This window comes from Heterocephalus glaber, unplaced genomic scaffold (genome assembly GCF_053883595.1).
Source record: "Heterocephalus glaber isolate CG9 unplaced genomic scaffold, H.glaber_assembly_v1.0 deba00001606, whole genome shotgun sequence".
Lineage (NCBI taxonomy): Eukaryota > Metazoa > Chordata > Mammalia > Rodentia > Bathyergidae > Heterocephalus > Heterocephalus glaber.
Window position 1 is genome coordinate 31,982,210 of NW_028258377.1, and position 19,457 is coordinate 32,001,666.

At 38.3% G+C, this 19,457-nt stretch overlaps 1 protein-coding gene across 6 annotated transcripts in view; it reads right to left on the minus strand.

Moving 5' to 3' along the window:
• Positions 1-4,038: 4,038 nt before the first annotated feature.
• Positions 4,039-19,457, minus strand: part of Sgcd (sarcoglycan delta) — a 959,917-nt gene continuing 944,498 nt past the window's right edge. For all 6 annotated transcript variants that reach the window (XM_004836500.3, XM_021240731.2, XM_087194525.1 and 3 more), the window contains 2 exons: positions 13,897-14,020; positions 4,039-12,485 (listed from right to left, as the gene is read on the minus strand). In XM_004836500.3, coding sequence (XP_004836557.1) covers positions 12,312-12,485; positions 13,897-14,020 — 298 coding nt within the window. In that variant the 3' untranslated portion in view covers positions 4,039-12,311. The remainder of the gene's footprint in view (positions 12,486-13,896; positions 14,021-19,457) is intronic.

A 19,457-nucleotide genomic window follows, 5' to 3' on the forward strand; every position in this document is an offset into this window, starting at 1 on the left:
TCCTGCTGTGCATAGCAGGGGACTGGGAAAGAAATAACTTCAGAATTATAGATTCTTGAAAGGGCTCATCTTTCCTCTTTGAGATTTCATCATTTTTCCACACATCATAGGTATTTCCTGTCATTTTGTTTTCCCTTTTGCAGACCAGCTGACCATTTTAGATCCTTGTCCATTCATTAGATGATGAGACATTCCAGAGCAAGGAGAGTATCTTATTTATTTACAAGAATGTAAGCATTCCCTAGATTGCAGGTGAGCAAATGTGTTTGACTATGGTCCACTGGAGTTAATTTAAGATGTGCCTCTGTAGCTTTTTTAACCTCACCAAAAAAAATCAGTTTTTCTGATATTAGTCAAATAGTCATTTCCTGTCCATTGTGATGACATTCTAGCCATCTGCTACCCTGGCATTATGTTCTCTCCCATTATTGCTAATGTCATAACTGGCTATTGGTTTCACTGTCCAGATTGCCCATTTGCAAACTGAATGAACAGGAGACCACCATGTTGTTTTTATCTGTAGTTTGCAGTGTAACAGAAATGTAGACTGAACTGATAAACTGATGTAAGCCAAAGTCTTGGGTTAGATCTTGAGTTTTCTGGCCTGTTCAATTATTTCCCTTCAGGTGCCTGGCCAAACGTAATAGGTTTGTATTTGTTATCTTCCCTGTTGCTGCTTTGCAATTTTAAACAGTCGGTTAGGTTTTTGTCATTTTAGCATTTTTCAGTAGAGAATATTATCTTTTTTTTTCTATTTTGCTGATAAATTTTAGATTTTGCTTACTTTCCAAAATAAGTGCGTTTGGATTTTGAATGGCATTTTGTAAGTGTATAAAATTAATTTGAGGGAAAACAAAATATCAATTTTGGTCTGCACAACTAAAAATTGGTATTTTCATCAAAATTTTATATTTTTCTTAGCATAGGTTAAAGCAGATTTCTTTTTCTTTTTTTTTTTTTTGGTACCACTGAGCTAAATCCCCAGCCCATAAAGCAGATTTCTTATTACATCTTTTCATACATATATATTTGAATTTATATATGCATGTAAATTATATTTAATATTTTTAGTATTTGTATTGGAAAACATTTTTTGGTAGAATTTTCTAAACAAAAATTATTTTCAGTTTTCTTAAAAAACATTTTCTTAAAAAACATTATTTTCACTGTTTGTATGCTTATATATTTTTTTCCCTTAAATTATTTTATTGACACATTTTAAGTATACAATACATTCACATTTATCACTGGGTGCCTGCACCCAATGATAAATTTATTTTTTTTAATTGAATATTTTATTGAGGTTTTCTATTTTTTAAATAAGGCAATAACAAGCTATAACATACTTAACTTTATGTTTTTAAGCTTATTTTTATGATTTTAAAGATTTGTCAGCAATTTTGTATGGTGCACATTGTTGGTTTCAATTATAAAAGATGTAATATTTTGGATCACTTATTTTTGTTTTATTGTTGATTTTCTTTTGTTGTGTGTTCTAGAATCTTAAGCTGAGTGCTGTACTTACTCATTCCTCTGTTGATAAGCTTAAATGCTTTTATTATGTTGGAAGACTTCTTTGGCCAAATAATATAATTTGTAGCATTTACAATTATTAATATTCTGGTTCCTTTTTCAAATCAATAGGGAAATATCCAGTTCTTAAATTCTTGGGACTTTATGTTAATATAAAAAACATCATTTATTTTGAGACAGTAGTCTGAAAAGTTTTTTTTCATTTTGAGGTTATACTTATTTCTTTTATATGATCATCAATAATAATTTCTTTTTTTGCTATTATGTAGCAGTGTGAATGTGTGTGTGTGTGTGGTATGAATTCATTTTTCATGATTTGATAATTGGTAAGTTATAAGATACAGAGTGGTAAAAATTTTCCCTTACAGTTATGTTTCTCTCCTCATTCTTATTTTTAATAATTCTAATTTGTTTTTTGTTACTTGTCTGCTTGATGTAGTGGTTTAACCATGAATAATCAGCAAGGTGGGACATGGTAACATTATATATTATTAAACTGAATCTTAATATTTTTACTTTAAATTCTACTTTAAAATACTAATTTATTTTAACTCAGATTTTATAGGTTAATTTTTGTCTACATGTTTTTAAGCATAACCCTTGATTTGGTCTCAGATTAAAATTGATTATTTAGTGTTACAGTTTCAACTATTGATCTAATACCTATTATCCTCTACTCTACTTTGCTGTCACAAAATGCTTATTGTCTTGTTCAAATAAGCTATTCTTTGGAGGAGTCTCTTCTTACATTTTATGTAGAATTCTATTTATTTTCAATTCTAGTAAGAGTTATCTTGAACAACTGGCATCTCATTGATATTCTTTGATTTTGTTTATCTGCCCACTGACAAGTAATAAGGTTCTTCATTGGGGGCTGTAAGTTGGTTCTCAGCTGCATGTGTTGAGAGGAATTAAAATCTGATTTTCAGAAACTAAAATTAGCTTACTATTTTACTTACTTGGAGGTGCTACTTCATCCATGTCGCTATTAAGGTTTTCTGAAACGTGGTTCATTTATTCCTTTGCATTCTGATCCCCACTCCCTACCCCTTTATCTTGGTTTCTTTTCCCAGGATAAGGTGGCACTGTATCATCAAGTGAAATACAAACTCTTACATTTATTTTGAAGGGTCAAGATTGGAAGAAATCTAAACATTACTGATTCATGTCTATTTGCTACTTTTAAAAATTCCCTTCCTCAGAAAAAAGGGATAGTACCTTTTAGCTTCTTGGTGCATATTTCCACCTGCTCTCTAAGTTTGTATCAACAATGACATCAAAAAGTTTGACTTGTCAGTGACAGGCTTTTTATTAGTATTTCTCTCTTTAGCTAAGATTCAACCTTTTTTTCTCTTGAATTGTGATTTCATTCTGAGTTTTTTCTTTTGATACGTTTTCCCCAGAGAGAAGCCAGATAATAACATTACTGGATCTTTAGACAGAAATTATACCCTGCCTGAGAATGAAGTTTTTATTATAGTCTCTTACTTAGAGAATTCTGTTATGTCCTTTCAGTGTCACTTGGAGTCAGGGGGTAAACTTAACAAGATGTAGCCTTTGATGAAAATGGTTCTGCAAAGTACTGGATATGTAAAATTTATCTTAGATTTTTTTAGATGAGGAAATTACCTATGTACTTTATAAAATTATTGTGAAGGTCAATTTAGATATATGACTACTTATATATAAATTTTAAAAATTAATATAAGTATTTTAGGGCTCCAGATAGATAAGACACAGGTACAATATATTAGGGTTACAAAATAAAATAAATTACTGAGGAAATCAAAGGGAAATGATGAAGCCACAGCAAGAAGATATACATGAATGAGATTGATGTTTTGAGGTGGGGTGGCACTAGATATGAGGGCAGTATAGGGAGATGAAATAAATAGTTTGTGCACCAACTTGTTACTGTGGAAGGCCAGGAGATGTGAGATGCTCAAAATGAAGGATTGTGGTGGGTAGGTCAGAGTACCGTCCCATGATGCCTTCCACTGTACACGATCTCACACATGGCTCCATCTAGGGAAGTGGCACTGAGATAGTCTTTTGTAAGAGCCTGAAAACTGATAGGACCATGGATGAGCAGCTGATTTAAAGACAGTGTATCCACCGGCTAACCAGGAATGCAGGTTGAGAAGGTTCTAACCAGTAGGAGCCATTTAGACTGGGTTCTTCAAAGATTTAGAGAGGGATGTAGTATGCTGCAGCCAGAGGTTATAGAGGTCCTTAGGAGAACAGAATAGTTGTTCTTTTGACCTGTTCCAGAGCCCATGGATCCCCAAATTCCAGGGATCACCTTATAATAAGATCTTTTCATAAGGCAGCCTCTGTGAGTTTCTTTCTGAGAGCTAAAACTGCTTAACCAACATGGTGGGCCACTGATCAAAGATATGCAGAAGAGAAGTTAATCTGAAAATTTCTTTCTGAGATAGAGTCCATAGGATTGGCTGATGTATTAACTGTGAGAGAGGAGTTCCCTAAAAAAGTGGACAAGGGTGCTTTCCTTCTTACCAATCATTATTTTTATTAATATATTTTACAAGACTGAAGTCGAAATAATATTAAATGCAAATTTTTATACAGAAAGTGTAATAAAGTTAAAATAGTTCCTTGTAATTCATAGCATTATTGCAATGCTTACAAAATTTTTGCATAGTGTGTGCAAGGATCGATGTTATTTGAAACAAAACTAAAAAGCTCTTCTTCTCACATCACACTCAAACCCAGAGGAAAAAAGAAAACAAAACCAAAAATAACACAAAGGCTGAACTAAATTGTTTCATGGGAATGGGGCTGCTTTTTCAAAATTGAAAATCTACACACAAATGGGACTTCTGTGACCTCATCTTTTCTGTGAAAAGCACCAGACTCTGGCTTCTCCAGAGAAAAGAACATGTAGCCACATCATCATAGATGTTCTGTCTTTGCTTTCTAAAACATGACCCCCTTAGGAGGTGTTTCTGCTGCTTCATGGACTCCAAGAGGGAAAATCTTAACTGGGTAGTGAGGTGGTTAATGTATGGAAACCTTCATCTCATTCCCTAACAAAAACACTGGATGAAACTGATTTTGTGTCACTGAAATTTAAGTGTGCCAGTAGTTTGCTCATCTTGCTGGAGTCTCCCCTCTCTTCCAGTGAGCCAGATTTCTGGCTCTGGTAAGGTTAGTTTCATGAGATTTTTTTTAAAGGTACACTTTGTTGTCTTGCCATTTGGACATCTGCATCACTAGAAAGGAAATCTCTGACTGACTCGCCCTGAAATAAGGTCTTTAGCATTTTTAGCCCATTTCTGTTTGATAAGGTTTTACGGGGAGGTTGAGCCAGAGAAGCACTAACCCTCAGGCTGCATGTTTGGGGCAGTGAGTATATCCACATTCTCCCCAGAGGATCAGGTATGTGCTGTGTGGACAGCACATAAAGCAGGATGGACTGCCATCTCTTTCTCTGTCCTGGTGAGGACAGATTGACAGCAGGACCTTAACAAGGACATCCTGGTATATAATCTACTCAAATGGTTGTTGGCTGAGTAAATTCAGCAAAAATCCCCCTGTCCTTTAACAGATCAAAGCCCAATGTCTTTGCTCAGAGGATCGAAGTGCCCCAAGCTACCCAGTTGTAGTAACCTTTAGACACACTCATTATTTCCTGACCTAGTTGGAACACCACCATCCTCATTGCTGAATCTAGAACATCATTTTAAAGTGTACACTGGTGAAAAGGTGCCATTGTTGGGATAAAATTTGGCAAATGGATCTCATTTCCAACTCAGATCAATTGGTAGTGATGGGGAGAGCCTGGAGCATCATCAGTGGCTTACAAGCTGTGGGCTGAAGCCATCAGAGACAAAGTGGCCAGCTCAGCTCTAGCTGGTATCGAATGTCTGGTGCTGATTGGATCCTCCGTAGTCTTATCTTGTTGTAGGCACAGGGACAGTGATAGAGGCCGAGTGCTCTTTTATTTTATTTATTTTTGCCACAAGTAGAAAATAATGGTAACCTTTGAGTGCCAAAAACCTCACCCAAAATTAGATATCTGTCTTTTGAAGGGAGGCAGAAGAGAAGCAAGTAGATGTTTATGAGAACAAAACTCTGTTTAGCTATACCTGTAGGTTACAGGGTATTAAAATTCTTTGTAAAATATGAGGCTAGGATATCTTCCAGTGTGAAAAGGCAGGGGCCCTGACTTAAGCATCTAGATCAATTTTCTTGGTTCTAGATTCTATTATTCCGTCAGACTTTCCATATTTTCACGCCACATACTTATACATGGTGAGAAATGACAGAACACAGGAAATAAAGCTTCTATAGTTTCATTCACAAAGAAGATCTGCTTTAAAATTTAGTAGGAGACACTTCCAAACAACTTGAAAAATAGTTTGACGTGCTGGTGACTTCCTAACATAGTGGTCAGGAGTTAGACTCACATTCTAGCTCTTCTGATTTCTAGCTAGTGACTTTGGACAAGTTTCTTAACCTCCCTACACCTCAGTTTCAAATCTGTAAATTGGAACTATAAAGGAACCTAACTCAAAGGACTGAATAAGTGAAAATGAATTTGTGTGAAATATTTGGCACAGTAAATATTCAATGAATGTTAATTATAAACAATTATTAGTACAGAATAGAATCCAACATCTCACACACTTAGGGGTTGAATCCAAGAAAATCTCTTATTTTATGCAGTATCTTGTGAGGGTGATTCTTTTTTCCACAGAAATTTCATAGCTTTGCTCCAATTCTCAATCCGATTCTCAAGATGTTAGAATCTTATGAATTAGATAAGTATGTAGACTGTAGAAGCACCAACGTATTTCTTGTTGACAAATGTCATCTTCCTGCCCTCAATCTGTTGCTGTAGTGCTTCCATGTAAACAGACCAATTTGAAATTTCTCACTTTATGAAATCTGAGTTAGGTCTGACTGCTCGAAGAAAATCCAAATGTAGAACTAGGCTGTGAAGGCATTGGAAGAAGAGGGACCTCTAGATGACTCTAGCCATGCACAGATGATTTTAGATTAAACAAATGCTTTCTTCTCTCTTCTTCCAATGAGGGTAGCTCTGTATTTGTTTTATTGAGCAGATCTTTGCCAAAAACTGTTCATGATGAAGCAAAATACACTCATTTCATAGTGAGGATGTCTATGTGCTTTATGAGGCATTGGGAAAATTCTGACTTCCTATGTGGATTTGGACTCTAAACCTTCTTGCCTGTTGCAAACCTCAAATTGGTTACTGAAGTTATCAATTGCTAGAGTGAAATTAAGGAGTAGCACTGAGCATCTGTGTTGTTGTATATGACACTGTTGATGAGTTTGATGGGATCATTAATACTGTGTTACATTACACTCTCTGTTGCATCAAGGGCTCATAACTTTCTTGCTCTCTTTTTCTCAAAGGAAGATACTAATTTCCTACTCTGTAAATTTCTGCAAAAGGAAGGTGAGGGAGGACCAAATAGCATATTTGAGCATGGGTTGCTCCAAAAGGGGTATTTTCCTTTACACTTGCGCTCTAACAATGCTTCAAAGGAGGACCTCCCACAAGTAATTATTTTCCCTTTGCCATTTAGATCTGCCTTGAGAAATTTCAAGGATTCTATTATGAAGAACGCTTTTAAGAATCATGGAAATCACATTGCTTTTGGAAGTGCTAATGTATGTGGTGTGCTGTGCTGTGCTGGCTGAAGCAGCAGGCTTCGGACTGCTTTATCTCTTATCAGTGGTTTGGCTTTGTGAATGAGAAATTCAGAGGCAACTGTATAATTTTAAATTCCGATTACCACAAAGAAAGAGATCCATCTGACATCCCAATGCAGTAGCTTTGACTATTTTAATGGAAATCTGTTGGAACTGGGGGAACCTTCCACCAAGGAGAAAGTGATGAAAGACCGCAAGAGACATTTTATCTTTGAGATAAAAAGCCTGTTTTCTAAGGTTGTTTCTTTCATTGTAACTCTTTCCCCATCTGCTACTGGTACACCATGCAAATGTATCATTCAAAGAACTGCTTCTTTATCCTCTTTTGTCTAAGATTTCTGGGGGCAGGAAGGAGGACGAGAACTGGCTTTGTTTACAACTTATTTAAAGGAGATTTTTCACTTTTTTTTAGAGCCTTAAAAAAGAGGATCACGGGCTTAAATGGATCCTTTTACCTCGTTGGCCCAAATTTCATGCAACCTTTTGCCTGAAGATAAACAAGAGCAAGATATTCTCATTCTGCACCAACTTAATCTTCTTTCAGCCATGTCCATATTAGGACAACTGATAGAGATTAGGGACTGGTAAATTTAAAAAAATTCTCCCTGCTTACTGTGAATACTTATATTTGGAAAGGGTCACTCTTAACTGATGCTGTTTTAACAACATTGAGTACAAAGCCCTTTTAGCAAAAGGCATCCTGACTGAGGAGAAAAAAAATCCCTGCCAGGACCCTGGCTTAGCACACGAAGCAGAGATGTTGGAGTCCAACACATGTCCTTTTTTGTGATCCCTCTACACCAAGGAACAAAAACCTACATCCTAGGAAATCAAAGCAAATGGGCATTAATCTGGTTCCTCCCAGTGATGACTCTGTACAAAGAATTTTACTACATTTTTCTTCCTACATGTTTTAAGATGTTGCATCACCTAACACTTGCAATTATTCAGTGTTCCAACCCACTCTTTAAGCCTGGTGTGGCTGTAGGAACATATTCACACTCTAAAGATGTAAATACTTGAGGTCACAGAGGCCAAAAATGACATGTAAAGTTCAAAATATGCTCTGAAGGATGTTGGAATGGACATTTTTCTGGGATACAGGAAAGTGAGATGGAAATTTCTGTTACATAGACAGCAGAAAGAATGTTCTCAGCAAAGAGATGAAATTTAAAGCATAGGATACCCTGCTTCACTTCTTCTCACACAATGATTAGGATTTAAGGAACCATCTTTCTAACAAGGTTCCTCAGAAAAGATTCTTGGAGGATCACAGTTTTCCTTTTTTTCTCAAAGCTTCTGCTAATTCCATCCTCCCTATTCCCAATAAATCCTCTGACCCTGTGTTTCCCTGTTGGGTGGGTTACTTCATGTAGTGCAAGTAAAATCTCCTTTCCTAAAATACATTGCCAGATGTTTATATTCCCAAGCCTACCTGGAAACGTAGGTTACTCTTTGCTATGGGGGATCTGCCTTCTTTTTGGCTGTGTGCAACACACACCACAAATGACCCATAGGTCAGGGTCAACAAACTTTCTCTGTAGAGGGCCAGATAGTAATAATTATGCTTGTGGGCCTTGCAGTCTCTGGCACAGCTGCTTTGCCCCAGTGTTGCAGAATGATGCAAGTATGTGGCTGTGCAACAGTAAAATATATTCATGAAATACATTCATGAGGCGGATTTGATGTCCAGCTCCCCACTTGCTGCTCCTTGCTCTAGGGTCAAACTTTCAGCACTCTTTGGTCTGTCATTGCTGGGTGTATGTTGGGAATTATCCCAAGGGAAAATGACCTCAAGGGAGTTAAAAGCAAATTGAAGTTTAAAAACTCTTTCTCTTGGGTAATATAATTATAAAGCCACAGGTCATGTTTCCATCTAGGCAGGCACCACCATAAAGCTTTCAAACACCTTCAACATACTCAAGTAGTTTCCCAAGATGGAAATTTTATCAGTTATTGAGCATATGTCAAATACAACTAAATGCTAAACATATTTGGAGATCAATTTTTAATTTATAAAAAATTTTCTGATGAATATTACCATCCTAAAACTTCTATTATATTGAAGATTCATTTGAACTCTGTTATACCACCAGCTGCTTAATTTACCCAAAGATGTGATTGTCTAGAAGATATCATAGACTGTATAAATATTAGAATCTCCTTTTAAAAAATTAGAGATTAGCAGATTTTAATGTAAAAGGTATTTTTCCAGAATTCAGGTAAAACTCTCATGATCTTCGGCAGATATTCTGATTGGAGAGTACTGGGAGAAAAAAGTGTATAATGAAGAACTTAGAATACATTTTACCAATTTCCAAAGTCTGAACTGAAATCCATAACTTCACCTGTACCAATGTTTCTTATTACCTTATATACTGTGGTCATTTAGAATAAGTGAAAGCCAGAATTTTATATCAGGTGTCCCCCCAAAGGTGTTTCATTTATAATCTTCATTGCTGCTATTATTTTTATTGTATTTATGATGTGACTAATCTTAGGGTTAAAATTTAAAGGTGGGATCATACCCTTTTTAGGAGGGGTCATAAAACTCCCAAGGTACTGATCGCAGACTTTTGTCATGATTAGAACAAAATCAGAGGAAAGTAGTCCAGGGAACTTTCTGTTTTCTCATTGTCCCTATGTGAGATGACAAAATGCAAAGATAGCCTGCTTAAAAAAAAGACCTGTCTTAAGGTATTTAGCCACAAAGGACCTCAGGGTTATTACAGTTGTTTATCAGAATGATATGGGGTAGGTGTTTCTAACAGCCAAGGAAGGGGTCATTTCCTGGCTTGCAAAAAACCTGTGTGTGATGCATGCAGTTTCTGGTAATATGAACCTAAGGATATTAGAAATACCGACCCAGAATAACCGGATGTCTTTTAGGACAGGTGTCCCATATTAGGTCTTAGTGCTGCAAACTAAGAAATCTTACAATCTTGCCTTAAGATTGACCAACCCAGTTCTTCTGCATGAGATATTGGAGAGCCAGCCTGGAGCCTCAAAGCCAGCAAAATCACAGGTTGGGCTAGGACCTTCCCTCCCTCTACCCCTTCTGAGTAACTGGGTACTGTACCCCACAGCTTGCTTTTTCATCCCATGTGTGCAAATCTTAGCCAGAGGCTTGGGTGTCATCTCAAAAACATCAAACCTCTTTTTCATCTCCCTTGACAAACCTTCTCCTGCTTGTGAAGTAAGAAAATTAGAACCTTATTGAGGAAAAAAATTGCCATTCAGATCTACAAAATACAACCTCATTTAGGATCGTGGGGTCACTGATGGTTAAATGGCATCCAGACAGTTACATCTCCATTCTGGTCTCCGTAGAAACCACATCTGTCAACCATTTTATTTGTCTACCAAATTTGATGCCCAGCCAAAACTAAACAATTCCCCTCCAATCACTCAAAAGAAACTACAGGTAACAAGATAAATAGGATGTGCTTCTCCTTGCTTAGTGCATTGACTTAAGGCGTAGGCACATTTTCCCCTCTTTGAACAGAGATGGTATAATCCCCTGTCCCAGCACAAGAGCCAGCCAGGGTGACCCTGGAGCATGGTGATGGACGTGGAGTGATGAGAGGTAGCTGATGATGGGAACCAGAGAGCTGCTCCTCCAGATGTGGGTGTGGGTGCTGCTGGGCCCCCAGGGACATGGCGATTCTGATAAAGATAGTGATTCAGTTTACATTAACTTTCAGGGAGCAGTTCTGGCAGCATGCAGTGCTTTATATCTGTGATTCCCAGAGAAAATAGTAGATTTAGGAATATATTACCAGCACTGAAAAAATTACATATATAAGAAGATCAAAGCGAGAGAATTTGGGCACGCCCTTAAAAATATGAGGCATGGCTCTGAGTTACCTAACAATCTCAAGAAACATATAAAAACTAACTAGGTTCTTGGTGCTACTCTTAATTAGATTTCTACCTTTAAATGACTTTTCTTGGGATTGTGGTTCCACACTTAGGCATTTTGATTGACCTGATCATTTTGGGTGAGAGTGTGTTGGATAAAGTCAAAATTGAGACCATAACAGCTTTTGAGCCATTTTTCCTTTGAGCAGAGACATATTGCCCATTTATTCTTTTCTGTTAGGCCATTGAGTAGCTTCCAGCTGACTGAAGAACAGCTGTTATCCTATTATGTCCTGATTTACAACTCTTATTTTGACTGTGGGAGAATATGTGAGTTTGAAGGAAGTCAGATAAGCAGAAGTTGTGGAGGCAGTTCAGAATTTGTTGAAATTCATTCTCCTCATTCATCCAATGACAAAACCCCCCAATATGTTGGGCTGCAAGTGTTGGACAGCCATTTGGAGTTCTTAGAGCTGACTTTAGTGGCTCATCATCCCTAACTGGAAGGTAAAAGTTGGCCAGTCTTCCGAAAGCTAAGAAAGGGAAACCAAATATCTGGTGTGTGCGTGATGTTGGGGATGAGCTCAGGGCCTCACACATGCTAAGCAAATGTTATAGTAATGAGCAGCACCCCCAGTCCAAAATGGCTCTTTTTGATACAACGATCTCAGTGCTTGAGAACAACTTGGAGATTCCCACCATTGCTGCCTCTAATGACACTGAAGGAGAAGGTATGCTGTTGCTTGAACATATTGATGAATGATCTTCTCAGTGCACAGTGTGATTCCAAACGGTCTAGGGCAGTGGTGGCGAATCTGTGGCACGCATGCTGCAGTGGGCCATCGGTGTCACTGAAGGCTCTAAAACGTTCGCCATCGCTGGCCTAGGGAATGTTGATTTTGAATTAGTATTTAGATTTTGTCTCCTAGACAGTGGTGATGGGATGGAGAATGATGGTGGGGATCACAGGGTCACCCATGGTTCCTTTTGTACTGAAACCTCATTTTATACAGAGGATATATATATATTTATTTATATATTTATATATATATTTATATCCACTCATACACGCAAACACTCACGCGTGTACACACACTCACACATAAAAGGTCTTTGATAGGCTTTCTGTGTTCTAGTAAAAATAGCTGGCAGCCAATGTCTAAAGCCACAAAACGGCCTTCATGCTGCTGACAATGTCCACTCTGGAGAGTCTCTCAAAGGCAGACACTTGTGTTTATCTGACAAGTGGAACCGGTTCCTGCCTGGGACAGGAACAGTCTCCCGTTGGCGCAGACGCAGACCTCGAAGACCTTCTGCCTCGTCCCTGTGGGTGAGTAGGATCCGTGAGGCAGTCTAGGTAGCTTGATTTTCGCAGCATCTAACTTAATCTAAAGAGAGGGGATAAGTGGGAAAGAGTCAGTCAGAGGCTGCTGTTTGTGCTCTTGATGTCCAGAAATAGTAGATGAATGTGCACTTCAAATAAAAACCCACAAACACCTCCTCAGGATTGAGCTCTGGCAGCACTGAGGATTTAGAGATAAATAAGACAAAGTCTCTGTCCTCCCAGAGGCTGATATTCTAGTAAAATAATGTCTTACTGATGGTTATTAACACTTTGCAGAAGTATGACATGCAGAATGTGAAGTGTCCTAGAGTGAAATAAATATAGAAATACTACACTTAACAGTTTTTATTACTAGGGATTTCTCAGATCCTACCTCTTCTACACACAAGGTGGATCTTCAAGAAGAAAGCGTTCTCCAAGTTTAAAATGAAATGATCAGTGACCTTTCCTTTCTTTATTAATACCTTGTGGTGCTGATATTCTATTGGATAGACTAAAAAATACATGACTCTAAAAAATAAGCAGTGCTGGAAGTTGCCATTAAATTTATGAGTATAACTGATTCTTTCAGCACTCATAATCTGGTACCTATGAACTGAACATGTGAGGCAGTTTCTATGGTTGTTATACATGTGATTTGTGGCTATTTGAGGAAGCTGTTGTGATACCTGAATACTCTTAACTTTTAAAAACAAAACAGCAAATACCAAAGAAATCAAAGGAAAGACTTTTTAATACACAGAGTAGATATACAGCAGCAAGGGGAGGATAATACCTTCCACATTGATATGAGAGGTAGAATAGAGATATAAAAAATTCACTTACAAACACTTTGAAGGCATTTTTAAAGTTTACAGTCAAATTATGATTTTTGGAAAGGACATTTACCTTACCCTGCTTGCAAAAATACAAGAGGCATTTCCGCTCACCCAGTTGAGATTGTAGTGAGATAAAAGAATTAGTATCTGTCATCCTTCATTCTTTGCTTGACTAGTTTTACCCCTACTGACTTTTTTGCTGGTTCTGGGTTGGGATTGCTGTTGGATGTGACTCTCCATTGTCAATGAAAATTGAAACATATGACATAAAATGACTACAAGTAAATTAAGTTCATGTTTAGCCAGATGGGTGTGAAATACAGCTTAATTATGCTGGTTAACTAAATGTCATTTTAAGTGAGGAAGAAACAGAATTTGGAAATAGCATTCATTTTTATGGTCATATAATTCTGTACTTGCTATACATGCCATCTTGCTAGCATTTTACAAATAATCATAACTTTTATGTAATATGGATTTGGCTTATAATCATGCTGTTAAACTATCTGTTCCAGAAAACAAAACCTTCTGATTGGCTTTTTGGGCTGATACAGTATAGGATCAATATCAATGGCAAACCAGCTTTGGAAAAGATTGGCCCATACCTCTTTGGACTCTGTCCCGCCTCCTCCTTACCTCTCCATCTTTGGATTCCAGTCTCAGCTCGGTTCTGCAGGTGGCTTCCATGTTGCCGGCTTCTGCATTTATTTGTACTCCTTTTGGGGCCTCCATAACCAGAGACCGGGTTGGGGACTCCAATCTGAAATACAGGCAAGCCAGAGATTAAAGATCCTATTCCCCCTCCTTTGTTTTTTGTAAATTTAAGAGGAAGTTGATGTTCCTGGCATTGAAATAGCATTTCAGTATTTGATCAGGGAATTTGTCTACTTTTACCATTCTGGTCAAGTTTGTGACAGAGAATATAAGAGCTCTAAGTTTGACCTTCCTTGCTTGCTCAGGGCTCAAAGTGAAGGTGTTCTAGGACCATGGCTTCATTTTATCTTACACCCTGTCAATTACTGCTTCACTTACTTTATTGGTGTAATTAACCAAACTCTTACATACATATATATATTTTTAAAGAGTAGCACAGTCCTAGGTCTAGGCTGAGCTTCTTGAAACTGGTATTGGAGAATTAGTATTCTTTCCACTTAGTCTTCCATGGAGGTAGAATTGTACTGGAAATAAGGAAATAGACCTAGGGATGCAATGCACTTGGAATCAAGCCATGAGGTGGTCACAGTAGGACCCTGTCTTCCTTTTCCTCTCCTATTCTTTCTAAAATTTCTCAAAGCCTCAGTTTCCCCATCTACAAAGAGCTTCAAATGGTACATGTAGGGTAATGCAAATATGTATTAAATATTATTACAAGTTGAATGAAGCAGAAGTGTTTCAGATATTTTTCAGATTTTGGAATGTTTACATAAACTTTACTAGTTGAACATCCTTAATCTGAAGATCCAAAGTGCTCCAACATCTGAAATTTTCTAAGCCTCCTATTAGCACTCAAAAAGTTTTGCAATTTGAAACATTTTGGGTTTTCAGGTTAGAGATGCTGGACCTGTACTGCTATGACTATTGTTATTGTATTAGCAAGTCATAACGGAGTCTTGGGATTTACTTCACAATGAATTTTTTCAAAAGAAGATTTAGAACACATCAGTGGCCGCCAGGCCCTGGAGCAGGGCAGTAGCTTGACTGCCAGGGACAGCGTGCAGAGGGAATGTTCTGGGTGGTGACTGCAGTGGTTGCTGCACATCTCTAGGTATTTGCAGAAGCTCACTAATGAGCAAATTTTATTATTTGTAAGATAAGAAATACCACAAGAGAAGTGTAACCAGCCAAGGCACATGCCATTATGATGGCAAAAAGGAGGATACTATTCCTTGGAAAGTTTTTTTTGCCTCATTCACTCTAATGAGAAAATCTTTACCAAAATTCAAGCATCCCCTAATAGTCTGGATCTTAAACATATTATTGGATAGGAATATGTGAGGATCCTCTTCTCTGTTGCAAAGAAAATGTCCCAATTTGGGAAGCAAAGGTGTCAGCGTTGGCGTTCAACCTGCTGTGATTCAGACCAATTCCCTGACCTGATGTTTCTAACTTTCGGATACTCTGAACATGTTAAAAAGCACCGTCACCCACACTTCCCACTTCTGAGTCCCCATTCAGTTTCTACCACTCCATCTGGGCAGGCCAACCCTCTTGGGTCACAGTAAGTGGCCAGATGAGCAAACTGGCCAGTGAGATGTCACTGCTGAACAATCCCCAGCCACATTACATTGAGGCCAAGAAGGCTCCTCCACACTTTCCGGCCTGGGTTCTTGCTTCTAGGCAACAGCTGTGTCCCTGCATTTTTCCCCTGCAATGAGTAAGCTGGAGTTCAAAGAGAAGCAACAGGCCTATCGCACTTCTACAAAGAGAAGGCGTGGCCTTCTCTTTAACTTGTCCTTATTGACCTCCCTCCTTTGTGTGTAGCAGAAATCCCTATGTCCCCTTTTTTCCTTCTCACAAGACCTTTACCCAGGCTGCCTATTATTATGGTTACTTCATCGGCATATGGTTTTCTCCTGAGGAGAAGATGTCAGTGCAGGGAGGAAGGAAGGAGTACTGTTACCAGGGCAACAGGAAGACTTGCCTGTGCAGTGCAGCCTTGCTTAGACCTTCACTCTGTGCAGATGAGCTTCTGGTATAGTCCTGACCTCCTCTCATTTTTGAAACATGAAGATAGCTCCGTGCCATTTTCTCTCCATTTACTTCTCTCATATATATTCCAGCTGCCTGATGTAGTTTATCATCAAAATAGTTTTCTACTATTTTGTTTCCACTGGTGTTGATCCCTTTCTCCTTACAACTTACCTTCCTGCCTTCCAGTGCTGCCTGCCTGGCTTGTCAATGGCACTACCATGTTCCCCCTTCTCCAGCTGCAATTCCTCACACCATCCTTTCTTTTTCTTTCTGTCCTTCTCTCCTGCCTCAGTTTATCAGTTAATTCAGCTTTTGACTCTGGAGTTCTCACTTCTCAATAGAGCAGCACACCTGTAACCCGAGTCATTGTACCTACCTCAGAAGTTCCGTCTCAATTTTTTTACTTCTTCCCACTCTACGTCACATAAAAATCTACCTTCCTGAAGTAAGTGCGGAACATCTCATCTTTCTCATCAAAACTTTCACTGTCTTCTCAGGAGAGATGTGAACTCCTGAACTTATTGAGCCAGGTAGAATTTGCTCTGACTTACTGTGTTGGTTTTATTTCTTGCTCTCAACATTAAGTATATTTTACTGAGGGTTTACTAGGTGATGACATTGTGCAAAAGTCTTCATGTGTGTGATCTTATTTGATGTTTACAAACCTGTCAATCCAGTGTTCTTGTGTTCTTAGTACAAACAAGGAAACTGAAGGTAAGTGATTACTCGGAGAAGAGCTACACTTCTAATTATGGCAGAGCTCGATTCTAACCCCATTTCTTAGAAGCCAGGATGTTGTTTACCATATCACTTCACAGAAAAACTATTTTTTTCTCACCCTCATATTTATCCTGTTCTCTGAAATTAAATATTCCTTTTCTTCTTATGGATTAGCGCTTGTCTTTCCCAACCTCGTCCATGAAAATGACAGGAAGGTAAGAGTCCTAAACTTGGCTGAGTGACACATACTGCACAATACTTCTCATGTTCAGTGTATACTGCTGATATCAAATTCAAGACCTGCTGAATTAGCTCATACTTGGTACACAGCCTTCCAAGTGAATGATTCAGTGTAAAAAGTCAGTTGGGGAGAATGAAAGAGATTAAAATAGGGAACATGCATGGAGCTGAGAGAACTTTCTCAAAGGCAATGTGGTTATTTCAGGCAGGCATTAGAATTCACTTTATTCTTGCAAACTGCATGAGGTCTGTGAGATCACTAGGAGGGCTCTGGGGCCAGAGAAATGGACTCAGAAATAACTGCGGCCCTTTCTCTCCTCTTAGCAATGGAAATACCAGGGCACTGAGAAAGGAGCTACTCTTCAACTGTCCTACTGCAAAAGGCCACTACCAATAGGGCATGAAAATTTCCTTAAAGCGGAGACAAAATCGTAACAGTTTGCCTGTTTCACAGTCATTCTAAACACTCTTTGATGTTGAGGCAGACTCACTGCCGTGTGTGTCCACACTAATATGTCCACTGAGAAAAAACCACCTCTGAGAGCCCCTGGGAACTGCAGAGGGCCAGCAGGGCACTGCAGTGAGGCCCATTGGTTTCTGACCATAGATTTAGGACCACGCTACAACTGCTTAGACTGCATAAAAGGAGGTTTCCGCCTGACAGAGGGGACCGACCAGGGGTACTGCTGGCTGCTGGAAAGAAATGCTGAAGAGCTACTCTCGGAGGGGGAGGAGGAGGGGGAGGAGGAGGACAACGAGGACGACGACGACGACCAGGTAGGGAGGTCCACCGGCTAGGCCAGGTCCTTAAGAAGAAGAATTTTCAAACGTGAGCTTCAGAATTGCCTGGAGGAGAATAGCATGGCTTCGGGGCCCATTCTGAGTGTCTGATTCAGGCTCCACACCTCTGCTTCCGTAACCTGCTCAAAGGCGCCACGCTTAGAGGACAGTTGCTCTAGTCTGGCGTCACAAACTCAGGTTCCCACAGAGATGAGACTAGGTGAGGTCAAAGAGTGACCCGAAGAAACCTGGAAGTAAAACGGCAGTGCCAGCACAGTGGTGTTGGGCAAATGGCCCAGGCTTGAATGTGGAAGAGGTCGTGGAGATGCTGTTCATTGAGACAGGGGCCGTTCTAATCTGGCCACCTGTTGCCAGGGTTTCTGATTAAAAACATAGTTCTACATTGGGTCATTAAATTTGATGGGTAGATGTAAAAGAATATGATTATGGTATAAAAATGACAATGCATGGTGTGTTGTTTACGCACCATCTTTAAGAAAAAGGGAAATTCTTAGCTGTGTAGGACCATGAGCTCACCTTCCTGATCCCAATACATTTCTTTCCCTTCCTGGCAGTAAATACTCTCAGGAATTTTCTATTTACTGTTTTCTTTATATTATTTTACATGTTTTTACTGTATGTTGCTCACTATTGCATGTTTTTGAATTTTAAGCACAGAATAATTCCGCTTACTTTTTTTTAAAAAACAACTTGCTTTTTTTCCCCCTTTACAGTATGCTCTTGACATTCATATACTTCCTGGCATATAGTTCTAACTTATTCGACTTCCCTGGTGTTTTACCTTGTGCTTCATCTGTCTGTTTCTCTGTTGGACATTTGAGTTGGCTCCAGTTTTTTGTTTCTGCAGGTAGTGTACATATATGCACATTCTTGTGCATGGCTCTTATTTATGCAAAAGTCTCTTTGAGACACATAGAGTACAGTGGAATTGCTACTTCTAGAATAGGAACATCCACAGCATCACTAGATAATGCCAAACAGCTTTCCAAAGCTGTTACTCCAATAGACTTCCCTACTAGCGTGCATCAAGTTCTAGTTGTTCTACTTTCTTGCTAACATTTGGTAATGTTAATATTATTAAGATAATGTTTGATAATATTAAGTATGAAATGAGTGTGAAATTCAACACTATTATCTTTTAAAATTACATTTCCTTAATTAGCAGTGGAGTGAAGCATCTTTTCATTTCTAAGTCATTTGGAATTTTCTTCAGTAAAATTGTCTAACTTTTTGTCTGTTTTAATTTAAAGTTTATTCTGGTGTGATTTGTAAAATACATATGCTGAAAAATATCTACAAGTTTTATATACTGACAATTCTTTCAGCTTGTAGTTTGTCTTTTCATTCTATGTGTAGCATCTTTGGATGAATAAGAATGTACCCTTTACTATTTAATGTAGACCAATTAACTATGTAGGGTTTGTGCTTTCTGGGTCTTATATGAAGTAGTCCTGGCTTACACTGAGGTCATGATGTTCTCCAATATTGTTTTTTAAAGTTTTATTTTTTTCTTTAAGTCTCTAGTTAAACAGTTTTTAATTTCTGTTTATGTTCTGGGGGACAGGGTTAAACACACAGGTCATTTCAACATCATGTGTTGAAAAGCTTACACTTAACTTTGTCATAAATAGTATTTCCATGCACTGATGGCTCTTTTTTGAGAACATCTACTCTATTTCATCATTCTATTGGCCCAGCCCTGGAAAATAATTAAATATTTTAGCTTGCTTATTAGAGTTTTAAAG